Source organism: Mobula birostris, chromosome 14 (genome assembly GCF_030028105.1).
Source record: "Mobula birostris isolate sMobBir1 chromosome 14, sMobBir1.hap1, whole genome shotgun sequence".
Classification (NCBI taxonomy): Eukaryota; Metazoa; Chordata; class Chondrichthyes; order Myliobatiformes; family Myliobatidae; genus Mobula; species Mobula birostris.
Window position 1 is genome coordinate 20942748 of NC_092383.1, and position 13963 is coordinate 20956710.

The 13963-nt window shown below is 39.3% G+C and overlaps 1 protein-coding gene across 1 annotated transcript in view; it reads right to left on the reverse strand.

Moving 5' to 3' along the window:
- ap4e1 (adaptor related protein complex 4 subunit epsilon 1) overlaps positions 1-13963 on the reverse strand; it is a 69135-nt gene that overhangs the window by 39207 nt on the left and 15965 nt on the right. Inside the window, exons 5-9 of the mRNA XM_072278199.1 lie at positions 9787-9908; positions 8332-8491; positions 7626-7792; positions 4665-4738; positions 69-191 (exon numbers count right to left, since the gene is read on the reverse strand). Of these exons, the coding sequence (XP_072134300.1) occupies positions 69-191; positions 4665-4738; positions 7626-7792; positions 8332-8491; positions 9787-9908 (646 nt within the window). The remainder of the gene's footprint in view (positions 1-68; positions 192-4664; positions 4739-7625; positions 7793-8331; positions 8492-9786; positions 9909-13963) is intronic.

Sequence of the window (13963 nt, forward strand, 5' to 3'; positions counted from 1 at the left end):
AACTTACGCTCTAACAAAACTGAATACAAAATAAGAATGAAACTAATTATTTTATACAATGTCCTTACCTAAATATTTTAAATTGTTTTTCGGTGATAAGATGAACTTTGCAGTGCACACAGCTGCTTTCTCCAGCAGTTCTGACTTTGGATGAATAGTATATACAGTTTGAATGCACTCAAACAAAATTGCTGAAAAATACAATATGAAAATATGATTCAATAAGGAAGCTACTGAAATATTTCCTTTTGATGCAAGTGTACAGAATTATCGCTTTGTATTGTGACAATGAACAAACAGGGAAAACAATGTACATATTTAAGATAAATGATATACATATTTAAGGCAAAATATAAAGAAAACTGAGCACTGGTATTTCAAAGAATCAATTGTTTATATCTAGCAAAGATTTATTGGGACTATAACTCTACGGATGATTAAGTGATAGAGAAGCATTTGAGTGAGATTCAAAGGAGTCAGCTCACAAAATATATTACAAATGATTCAAAGCTGAAGTACTAGTAGTAAAGGGTCCCGTGGCATTTTTGGGTGTGTTACACAAGATTTCCAGTATCTGCAGAATCCCTTGCGTCTAATGTTAGTAAATTCATTTACCGCACACTGTAAATTCTTATAGTTGTACCGTAGGAGGCTTGCGACTTGTACAAACTAGTAAGGTTAATGCCAGAGCACTGTCTGTTGAAGTTCAAATAATGCATTGGCTTTGAACAAATAACTACATGGAATAATTTCCACCACTTCTCTGAACTGTTCCATCAAGAAATAACAAAAATACTGTGTTACCAACAGACAAATTAGGATAAGTATGCCACTCGGGTTCTTCAGTCTCCTTTGGCATTCAATAAACAATGGCTGATTTAACCATAACCACAACCGCACATTCCCACCTAATTCTGGAAATACTTCATGCCCTTCCTGTCATGAATATTAGAAATATTCAAAGATTCTTCCTCCATCGCCCTTTCAAGACAGTTCCACTGAGCTACATCCTTCTGTCTTAAATGGGCAACTACTTATTCTTAACAAGTGGCACCAAGTTCCAGATTCTCTCACAAACATCATCTCTAAATCCACCCTGCTACAACACAAAAGGAACGAATAAAATCATTTCCTCATTTAGGTACAACCCTAGTCTGTCTAACATTTCCTACCGACTCCAGGTATCAGTCTCTAATGCATTAACAACTACATCAGTGTTTCCAATGCATTAATGTTCTTTATTAAGAAAGAAACCAATACAATGCAGAGCATTCCAAATATGTTCCCACTAATGGTCTGTATCACCAAAGCAAATCCTTCCTAGTTTTGTAGTGTCATGCTAGTATTTATGCAAATTTTATTCTATATCTGTACCTATAACTTTATGTAATTCTTCCTTCAGAATTGTTGAACGTTGTGCCAACACACCACAGCAAATTCCTAATACATGTAAATATTATCGTTCCTTTCCGCACTTTGCTGTGCACTGGGCCGCAACCTTGCCATTTGCTGAGCATTTTTGTCTGTTTTTACGAGACCGAGTTGCTACCTCAATACTCAACCCAGTACAGATGGAAAGTGTGCAAGGAGCCAGTCGGATTCAAACCCGGAACCACTCGCCTCGAAGTCCAGTGTGTATGCCACCACGCCACCAGATGACAATGCGTAATGTATATGCCGACTAAGACGGATCCTTCAATATTCAGTCTCCCTTACAATAAACAATGGTGTTAGTTTTCCTAATTACTTACTGTATTTGCATATTAGTCTTTTGTGAATCATGCACTGCAACAGATCCATCTATAATCTCTCATAATTACATGCAATTAATATACTTTCTTTGACTAAAATACACTTTTTTTTTTACATTTTTCCACATTTGTCAAATCTCTGCCCACTCACCCACATCTTCATCCGTTCATTTACTCTTAGGAACTTACTATCCTATCTGTCTTTGTGTCATCAGCAAGTTTAGCAACCATACCTTTGGTTGCTTCATACAAATCACTTAGAAATTGTAAAAAAGTAAAGGACACGATCACTGCAAAACAACACTTGCTGACCAGTAAAAGATTCATTTATACCACCTTGTTTCCTGCTGGCCACCAGCATTAAATATTTAAAATATTAAATTATGGTACAAATTGCAACTGTATCTTTCAATCATAATATGGTATAGTTCATCATCACAGAGCATCAAGTAGAACTTTATAATCCTAGGTCTCAGAATTTAAGACTAGTTTTCACAATGAAGTTGATTAATGCCGAATTGGTTTGCAGGGAGTAATTGGCACACATGTTTCACAGCAACCACATCAGGTATTCCCAGGTCTGGTCCAGCCCGTTAGACTTCCTGAATTACAACTGAACTCCTAAACTACATCTATCAATGCCAGTATAAATTGCACTTGATAACACAGAAGCTAAAAGCAGTGTAATAGAGTAATGCAATATAAAAACAGATTGTATTAAATTTTGATCAAAACCCAGGTTCAGATTCCTGACTGAGTTATTTCATGCAGAATATATGTAACAGAAAATATGTAGAACAGTAAATTACTTATATTTCACCTGAGAAAGGTACTCATTCAGCATCTGTTCCCAGTTTTGCCATTTAAATTTTACAGTATACATAAAAAATGCAGAAGACATAAGACCATAAGCAGAATTAGGCCATTTGGCCCATCAAGTCTGCTCCACCATTTCATCATAACCAATCCTCTGAGTGTGGCGAAAGGGTGCAGAACATTGAACACGTTCTGCGCAACTGCCCACTCTCACCTGATTTAGCTGACACTGACTTGCTCAACATCAACCGAACAACACTAGAGTGGCTGGCTGTCTGCTGTGACAAGCTATGATGATGATCATAACTCATCCATTTTCCTCTCAACCCCAGCCTCCTGCTCTCTCCCTGTATCCCTTCATGCCCTGATTAATCAAGAATTTATCAACTTCTGCCTTAAATATACTCAATGCCTTGGTCTCCACAGCGGCCCATGGCAACGAATTCATAATACACAAATAAATAAGACAACTGGTTACGGTTTAAATTAAGTTCAGAGAGAAAACAAGAAATGCAAAATGTTTCCATTTGGAACCTTGGTAAAGTTCCCATTGAAGGCTACCAGATTACATTCATGCATCACCTGACTCCTCCACCTTAAAAAAAAAAGTAAAAAATGTCACATCTACCTACGTAAACACGAGGAATTCTGCAGACGCTGGAAATTCAAGCAACACACATCAAATTTGCTGGTGAACGCAGCAGGCCAGGCAGCATCTCGAGGAAGAGGTACAGTCGACGTTTCGGGCCAAGACCCTTCGTCAGGACTAACTGAAGGAAGAGCTAGTAAGACATTTGAAAGTGGGAGGGGGAGGGGGTGATCCAAAATGATAGGAGAAGACAGGAGGGGGAAGGATGGAGGCAAGAGCTGGACAGGTGATTGGCAAAAGGGATATGAGAGGATCATGGGACAGGAGGCCCAGGGAGAAGGAAAAGGGGGAGGGGGGAAAAAACCCAGAGGATGGGCAAGGGGTATAGCCAGAGGGACAGAGGGAGAAAAAGGAGAGTGAGAGAAAGAATGTGTGCATATAAATAAATAACGGATGGGGTACTAGGGGGAGGTGGGGCATTAGCGGAAGTTAGAGAAGTCGATGTTCGTGCCATCAGGTTGGAGGCTACCCAGACGGAGTATGAGGCGTTGTTCCTCCAACCTGAGTGTGGCTTCATCTTTACAGTAGAGGAGGCCGTGGATAGACATGTCAGAATGGGAATGGGACGTGGAATTAAAATGTGTGGCCACTGGGAGATCCTGCTTTCTCTGGCGAACAGAGCGTAGATGTTCAGCAAAACGATCTCCCAGTCTGCATCGGGTCGATTCATTCCCATTCTGACATGTCTATCCACGGCCTCCTCCACTGTAAAGATGAAGCCACACTCAGGTTGGAGGAACAACACCTTATATTCCGTCTGGGTAGCCTCCAACCTGATGGCAGGAACATTGACTTCTCTGACTTCCGCTAATGCCCCACCTCCCCCTCGTACCCCAACCGTTATTTATTTATATACACACATTCTTTCTCTCTCTCTCTCCTTTTTCTCCCTCTGTCCCTCTGACTATACCCCTTGCCCATCCTCTGGGTTTTTTTCCTCCCCTCCCCCTTTTCCTTCTCCCTGGGCCTCCTGTCCCATGATCCTCTCATATCCCTTTTGCCAATCACCTGTCCAGCTCTTGGCTCCATCCTTCCCCCTCCTGTCTTCTCCTATCATTTTGGATCTCCCCCTCCCCCTCCCACTTTCAAATGTCTTACTAGCTCTTCCTTCAGTTAGTCCTGACGAAGGGTCTCGGCCCGAAACGTCAACTGTACCTCTTCCTCGAGATGCTGCCTGGCCTGCTGCGTTCACCAGCAAATTTGATGTGTGTTCCTCATATCTACCTAACCAGTTTAGAGGATTTAATGTTGGTAGATTTGGATTAGGTTACCATTTAAAATTAAAAGGTCTTGTTGTATAACAATGTGTACTGGAGTTATTTTCACTAAAAAATTTCAACCAACTTAAGGAGTCAACTCTTCACTTCTTCCCAGTTCAAAAGCTGATCCACAGGGCATCTGTTGGTATACACTTGCACAAATAGAGCCAATGGTGAACAGTTACATACCATAGGTTATATTGTGGTTGAGATCAGCTCTTCGCAAAGATTCATCGAGAACGTCATACATTAATTCACTAGTTCTGCATCAAAAAAAAATTGCAGAGAAATCACAAGTTTAGTTTCATGAAAAATGAATTATGTTGCATAGTTGAAAGAAAATTTGTAAAAATAACACATTTTGACTTTTTTTAGTGCCTTTTACCAGCTTAAGATATCCAAAAGAGTTTCACAGCAATAATTCTGAATTCTATTTTTGTTTCTTAGTGTAGGAAAAGGATACAATTCCTTTCTAGGAAAACACAAGAAAAAATACTATCTTTCTTCAAAAAGCATCAGGGCAACTTTACTCTCCAATGATTTGGACATTGCCTTAATAACTCATTCAAAAAAACAGCGCTGGATATTCTACCATTCTCTCAGTAAAGCAATCCCAACCCAAACTGCCTGCATGTCACTAGAATGGGATATGTCCTTGTAAACTTTAGAACCTCGTACCTTGTAGGAACACTAGTCCTGAATAGAAATATCCAATTTCTAATGGAATTATTAGAATCCATTTCTGTTGCACTCCTCTGTAGGCAATTTCCTCCTATAATAATACTCACCTGTGATATTGCTGTCTTTGTAGGGTACACAGCTCTTTATATGGAAGCCATTTTCCAGTACCTCATCCTATCGACCAGTCTTTATACTGAACAAACGTCAAAGGGATAGAAGAAACCAACAATAGGGCCTTCTGTACTGTTTACATGATTAAGCCAAAGGTAAACACTGTACAAACAGTTGACTTTTGGTTCAGGAATTAAATAAATGCAATGATGGAAAGTGAACTGTATTATTTCTTAAATATTTTCAGTCTACATCATATTGGAAATGCTTCTCAAAGTTAGGACCTTGCGATGCTTTCTAATGCTTTTATTATAAAAATATGGTGCTAAATAAGCCATATCTAACTAGTTAAAATATTAACTGAATCCACACAAATTTTGTATTGATTAAATGCTACCACTTAATTTTACTTGTGAACACCTGGAAAATTCTGGATTGTTAAATGTTATGGATACTAGATTTATTGAATTACAAATTAACTAACAATGTATTTAATTTTTGGTTTCACTATAACTGACCAGTTATACGTTATAATAAATTAAAAATTACAGGACCCTAAAGGTGGTTTCTGGATCTGGAATATTAACAGATGCTACCCGACCTTTTGAGTTTTTGTTTTTATTTCAGATTTTCAGGATTTGAGGCATCTAATTTACTTTCATTTTCCATAGAATTCATTGTTTCAACTCCTCCAGGATTGTCACGTTCAAGTACTCTGCTCTCCAGCAAAACTTTTGCCTGTCCCTTTTGATCTGATATGGGGTCCTAAGCCTGACACATTAGCTGTTTCTCAGTCCACAGATGCTGCCTGATACACTCAGCGTTTCCAGTATTTTCTGTTTTCATTTTTAATTGTTAGATCCAAACTTATCAACCAAAGTTGCTAAGATAGTTAGCACTAAATATAGTTTTAAAGACTATATAATGCACAAGTAAAATAGTTTAAAAATACAATTAGCAGCTGAATGTTGCCTTTCAAGACCTCCTTTTACCCCAGATGGCTTCACCAGAACAGAAGAACAGTGGTTAAAATTATGACCGTTCTTTTACCACGGCAGTATTTTACTGCACTATCCCCATATCTTAAGTCATTTAATATCCAGAAATCAATCAATCTCAGTTTTGAATAAACTCAACCACTGAGCCTCCATGGCCCTCTAGGGTAGAGAATTACAAAGACTCACCACACTCTTGTGAAAAAAAAGTTCATTCTTAAAAGCATTTCCTTATTCCAATTCTGTGACCCTTGGTTCTAGTTCCTCAGCCTTATTCACCCTTCATAGCTAATTAAATTCTTATTGAAGCACTGTCACTATTGAAAGACGGTATAACAGTCTGCTTTTCCTTTTGAAATGTATGTTCTAATTTGTACATGCGAGGACTAGCATCTCAATTTAACCCACAAAAGACATTTTTACATTGTCAAAAAAACACATACGTGCTTTAAGATAGAGAATAGATAATATTTATATGCAGAGATTTCTGGATATAAATATTATACCTGTCTACATCTTAAAAGCCTCACCTGGATGACTTCCTCGCAACTTTTCCATTTTGAGATCCTACGCCCACATTTATAGTGGAAGCTGCCAATGTGCACTTGTCAAGCTTCCCCTCAGAGTTACTGCAGCACCACTGCTGAGGGAGAGAGAGGGCAAAATTACAGTGTGACAAGTCTACAGAGACAGTTACCATTATAAATATAAATAGAGGCATTAAAAGAAATAAGAACTTTTAATAAGGCTGGGATTCAATTCCTGCGGCTGTCTGTAAAAGATTTGAAAATTCTCCCTGTGACTGCATGGGTTTCCTCTGGGTGTTCCGATTTTGTCTTACATTCCAAAGACGCATGGGTTCGGGGTAGTAGGGTGTGAGCTTATTATGTTGGCAACAACTGTAGACTGCCCCCAGCACATCCTTGCACTATGCTAACCGTTGATGCAAACCTCACTTTTCACTGTATGTTTTGATGTACATGTGACAATTAAAGCCAATCTTTGTCTTTACTTTTCATCTATCAATACTGTCCAAACATGCCTTGAACACTACAAGATTTAATCTAAAGGCTACATTATATGTTTTTCCTGAATACATTACATAAGGTCAATTTGTAATTAAAATATTCACATACAGGAACTGTAGTTCCCAGTATATTAGTACCAATAACTAATTTATAATGCCACTATTTATTATTCTCACTTGCCAGAAAAGGGGCAAAACTCGTCCAGCCTATGTAAATATACACCAACCTTTCATCCTTAATAAAAATGCCAATAAGTGTACTTACTAAAGTTAGTTTCATGTTCAATTTGGTAGCACTGGACATTGAAATAGAAAAGTAAATATAGAATAACTTACACTGGATCATCTTTTCCCAATAATCTTAAAATTCTCAGCAACTGAATCTGTAGCCAGGGAGCTGGCACATTATGGTAGTTGAAATCCACTGCAAGTTTTCCTCCAATCACTTGCTTAAGAATTGTTAAAAAGCTCTGAGTTAAATCTTTATAGCCATCTGGATTTTCCTGGAATACATGAGTTAAATAACTTTCACTAAAATACAAGAAAAATCTTTTCAGTTTGCTTGCACATCATTCCTTCCCTGCTACCTTGGAGGAATAAGGCTTAACGTGATTCTAAGTGATGCAAAATATTTACTTCATCATAGTTTCATTCCAAGTATTTAATATCCACTACAACCAATTTGCTATAGTTGGGCCCCAGGACATTATGGCTAAAGGGTATGAAGGATATCAATGAGGGACTTCTTTCCAAAGTATTTTCAAGCCACTCATACCAGAAGATATGGTCACGATAAGCAATACAACACAGCTGTAATGGAGACAGCAGCTGAACAATGTCATCACAGGATGCAACAAACACTAAGACTGTGGTAACATAAACCAAAGTTAATGCACTGGCACAACTCTTAGATATTTAAATAATTTCAATTCTACATCAAGTACTTCCATGAGAATTGTTTAAGTTAGAATGAGGTTTGACAGTATTGCATTCAAAAATACAAAACTAGCTTGCTTTCCCATTTATCACTATACCAAGGTACCTTAATCAGCAAAAGGTAGATGTGAAGAGAGGCAGCCATGACTCCAGGGTCCTTGTCACACAGAGCCTTCTTAAACTTGTCATGTATGTGCTGAACTTGATTTGGCGCAATAAGATAAAATTTGTACAAAGCAAGTACGGCTTTTCTTCTTATTATTTCCCTATAAAATAATATTTTTACTTTAGATTTGTTTACAGAATGAGACTCAATTTTAAAACTCAAAGTAAAAGATAGGACCTGTATTTCACATTTTCTGTTGCTATTTCATTAAAACTACACAGCTTTCGAGACCAGCAAGTTTTCTCTTAATGGCTTATGCATTCATTCATTCTCAAACCATAACATCCTACCAAGTGCACTGGTACTTTTTTTCCTAACAGTTTGTGCAATTCAGAACTATCAAGGAAAAGAAAAGCACTTGTAGTACAGACTCATATTCCCTAATTGCTCATGATCTTTAGCTGAAATCTATAGTTTTATGAAATACTAGTTATTATACAGCTTAAAAATTAGCCCTCTTGTATTGTTCATCAGAGACCAATTGATGCTAGTTAATGAACATAGACAAATGTCAGCAGTTAATCATCATAGGTTTACAGAAGTTTGTAAAAAGAAAACTACACTTGCATTCCTAGTTCCAGAACTAAAGAGACCCAGCTCCAATCATGATGTTGCATGCTATGTGGGGTTTGCAACATTTAATCCAAGTGTACTGTCAGCATTTGATGCCCCAGAATGCATTAACTCACAGTTGTCTAGATTAAATCGCATCTGCTACCACTCTGCTCAATTTTCCAACTAATCTATATCCTTCTCGATCCCTTCACAACCTTCCTTGCTATTGACTACTTTATCAATTTTTGTATCCTCAGCAAACTGATAAATAAGTCCACCTACATTTTCAGCCAAGGCATTTACATATAACAAACAACAATGGTACAAGCATCCATCCCTGTACCACTGGGTACAGACTTCCAGTCAGAAAATTGGCTCTGATCGCTACCGTCTGCCCATCACCAAGCCAATTTTGAATCCAGTATACCAGCATATCTTGGATCAATGTACCCTAACATTCTGAATCAGATTACCATACAAGACTTTGTTAAGGCCTTCCTAAACACCTTGCCTAATGCCCTGCTTTCATCAATTTTCATGGTTGTTTCCTCAAAAGAACTTAAAATTTGTGAGACAGGATTTCACCAGGACAAAACCATCTTGACTGTTCCTTTGCCTGCCTTTCCAAGTGAACATAAATCCTACGCCCCAGAATTCTTTCCACTCTTTTGCCCTCCTACACAGCGTAGGAGTTTTCTCCATTCCAATGTGAAAATTTCAGTTCACCTAGCAAAACATCCTGACCTGGTCGATATTTCTGCATAATTCCCTTTGTGAAACAAGTGCTTTAACAGTTAAGGTGTTTCTATTACACATCCGTCTCCCATTATAATGTCTTACTTAGAGTGCTGAAGCTTCTCTTCAACCAAAGGAAGAACTGCAGGGATCATATCTGGTGGAAAAAGCTGGCTGCCAACAGTCAAAGCCATGCAAACCTCGAGAAGGTTAGTGCTCTGAAGGTCCTGCAATTAGAGCAAGGTTTTCCAGAATTAATATAATTGTATTAGATGACTGAGATTCAATGCAAAGCATCTATCTTCTAAACTATCAGACAAGCAGTGATAACTTACCCATATGCACTCAAGGTGTTTTATTTGACATCCAATTCTATGCAAAAAATACATTATTCAACTATGGGTCACTTTCATCATCGAAATGCTCTTTCCAGAGTCCCCAGACACCAATTTATTGTTTTGGGTATTCAAGTGACTTCAAGTACCAATGTATTAATCACTGGTATTATACCTGCAGCCTCCGACGACATCGTGACTCAGACTTAGCAGCTTTGTAAGTTCTTAGCAATGGGTTTTGGAGACAGAGAGGGAAACTAGAGGTCAAGTTGGGGTTTAGGGGCAGGGATGGGGAGGAGTTAGGGGATACGCCTCAGCTCCATGTTCAATACGTGGAGGTGGGTGGGAAGAAGGTAGGAGGCAGGGAAGAGATTTGTTTTGCTGTTGTTATTTTGTTGCTTGTTGTGTTCTGTATTGTTCTGGTGAGCATTGTGGACGTGCTACGTTGGCCCCAAAATGTACGGCAACATTCATGGCCACTCCCAGCACATCCATGGGTTGTGTTGGCTGTTAATGTAATTGATGCATTGCACTGCATGTGATAAATAAATCTCTGTCTGAATCTATACAATGTTTAAGCAACAGGGTGAGGCCAAAATTCATACTATAGAGGCCAATTTTCATTTAGCCTACTTAAATTCAGTTTCAAACTCATATGTCTTTAACTTATAGCACATAAAATGATATAACACAATGCATGAGGTGAAATTCCTTAATATCATCAAATCAATTCAGAAAGAAGTGCTGCTTTAAATGATTGATGAGGGACCACCTCAACAGTCGTCACAAAATTGTTGGGCCATGCATGATTGGGTGAGAGAGACAGTGAAAGAACCTCTGTACTGCCTCGCCTCCTGTCTATTCGCAAAAAGCCCAAGACAAATGCCAAACTAAAGTTTCCATTAGAATAAGGTGTAAATTATTAAACCCCAAGTCCTACTATTTTGCACCCATGTAATCTACATCACCTTACGATGACAATGCCTTGTGATCATGGTGCCATTAATAAGGAGAAAGCACCTCAAGCACTGTACAATAGTGTAATCATACAGTCATGGACACCAATCCAAAGGAAGGATAAGTGGGTATAGAGACTGATAAACCCAATGAGTATCAAACCCGACCTTGACGTAATATGTACGAGTCAAAATGGTGTCCGGCCATCTAGGCAACATCAAAGTGAAATGAAGGAGTGTTTCAAGCAACACCAACTACTGCTGGAAAAAATACATTAATTTCACTGATATACAGGCACACTAGTCCTATGATAATATTCTAGATCTGTGTAAATTAGTGTTAAATGAATAAATGAAAAGACTTGAAATTTCAAACTACTTGGTCTGTAACATCTACATCAATTCGATATATCACATACCCTCACTGGTTCATTCTGAACTCAAGTAATTTATTTGAAATATCACTTCTGTTAACAAAAGTTAATCAAATATAATGTATTCAATAATTACTCAACTTTCAATTCCTCAATGTATTTTAAGAGCCACGTTTAACTTAGTTTCCCTATTAACTCATTAGCTGCTGTTGGCCATTACAAAGACTACGCTTCCTTGTTCCATTGAACAGTACAACAAAACTTCGGATTACATGTCTGTGTTGAAATCCTCTTCCATGCTTTTGTTACCTCAGGGCAGTTCCAATGCACTCCTGAGCAGTCTCCCTTATTCTACATCCATAAGCTTGAGGTTATCCAAATGATTGCCACCCAGTATCAACTCTCTCAATTACTTATTCAACCAAGTGTTCTTCTTAGGCAGTCACTCAAGATCAAAGATAACTTTCCTCCATTCTCATTCTGAGGAAACTGTGATCTGCAGAATCTGCCACGGGGGGTATTCGGTTTCATCATTTACACTGGGCTTGTGCACACTCCCAAAGAATGGATTCAAGGTTCTTAACGGCAATCCAAATTTTCCTGTTCAGTTCTGAGTGGTCACGGAGCCAGAGATTTCAGTAGCCTTCCTCAATGTCAGTACACTTCCTCAAGGAACCTTTGAGACATCCTTGAATCTTTTCCTCCATCCACCTGGTAATCCCTGACCTTACCGGAGTGCACATTTAGGGAGTCTCATACTGGCTATCCGAACAATGTAACCTGCCTATGAGAGTCATCTGGGCCTCAATGCTGAGGACGTTGGGAGAGGACACTAACCTCAGTTCATTTATCTGGCCAACATATGGCAGACTTTACTGACACATTAGTGGTATCTCTCCAGCAGCTATCAATGCTCACCACCCTATCCTAACCACATTCTACCAGAGCACCGTCAAGAGTATCCTGACCAGCTGCATCACCATTTGATATAGGAATTGCAAAGCATCTGACTGCAAGACCCTGTATTGGATTGTGAGGACTGCAGAGTGAATCATCAGGGTGTCTCTTCAGTAACCACCCATCCAGGACATACACTAGAAGCATTGTGTTCACAGAGCCTTCGGCATTGCCAAAGACCCCTCATAATCGCTTTGACCTCCTACCATCGGGCAGAAGGTACCACAGTATAAGAACAAGGACCGTTCAGCTGGGTATCAACTTCTTCCCCAGGCTGTGAGGCTTCTGAACACCCTGCTACCCCCCAGTGCACATTATTTATGACATTGCCAACAGGAGTAATACCACTGCATATTTAACTACAGTATATATTGTATGGGATCCAGGGAGGGGGTAGCACTCTGGTGAAGGGACTTGTTGTGACCATTCTGGGGAAGCTCACTCATCTTTGGTCTCCACTGGGCACTCTGCGTGCAACAGCGGCCACACCCCAGTACACTACTTCAACAGGCAGGTTAAACCAGGTGAGGGTGGCAGTCAGGCCTCATACCCCAGAGAAATAGGGACACGCTTGCCCTATCACACGAAGATCGCACCAGTGGACTGGGTGAGATCAACAGTGAGATCCAACAGCTAGGAAAGTGGTTCTGCAACACCTTGTGGAGAGTGAAGGGCACGACAAGGCAGAGAAGTCATAGTCATCCATTGCAACTGAGGAAGACCGCAGTTGTGATGACTATTTGTACTGTGGGGCCTGGACTTCCAAGCTCAAGAGAGAGGAACTGCCCCAGTACAACAGACTTTCCACTTTTAAAAACTCCTTCCACACAGGTCACTGATTATCATTGGATACGGCGGACAACCACCACGATATATGCACTTGATGTCAACTTTTAATTTACAATATACTTTTTTAAAATCTGTTAATATTATTTTATGTGCAGATACATGTACTGTGTTTTGCACCTTGGCCCTGAGGAACGTTCCTGTTTAACTGTATACAGTTCATTGGAACTTGAACTTAAAGTCTACAGGAGGTCAGGCCTCACAGTTATCCACCAGATCAGGTGGGTTGTGCTAGATTTGAGATGCCAATCTTCAAACACATTTCTCAGACAGCCAAAGGTGGTGCTGGGGCACTGAAAATTATATTGAATTGTGCCTTCAGTGAGAGATAGTTCCAGAGGTAATGGCAGAGGTTCACATTTACTATGGACCTTTACTGTCAGGGACTGGCATTGTACAGCAGGGGCAGACTGCAAAAGATTTCGTGGATGCAAGGCCTATTGTCTTTTGTTCTTCGGTCAGTGATGACTTCAGGATCAGCCTTTCCATGTGTGCATACACATGCTTTGTCTAGGAACTAAAAGTTGATGATGAAATATCAGTCATCTTGGTTCTGAAATGGTTGTGAAGAAGGTAAAGTATCTTCTCTGTAGACTAGTCTAGACTTCAACAAAAAGCTGGTTAAGAGGCATGATGCAACAGTGAGGAACAATGCTGAGATATTGAGGATACCTTGCTGGACACCAGTCTACACTTAAACAGTTGCAAGAATTTCTGCATGCAACTATATTTAAGAAGGATGTTCCACACTTCCTGTCAATTATTGCAGTCGAAGGATTATGTAAGGTTAAAAACACTATTGATTGACGCTGCT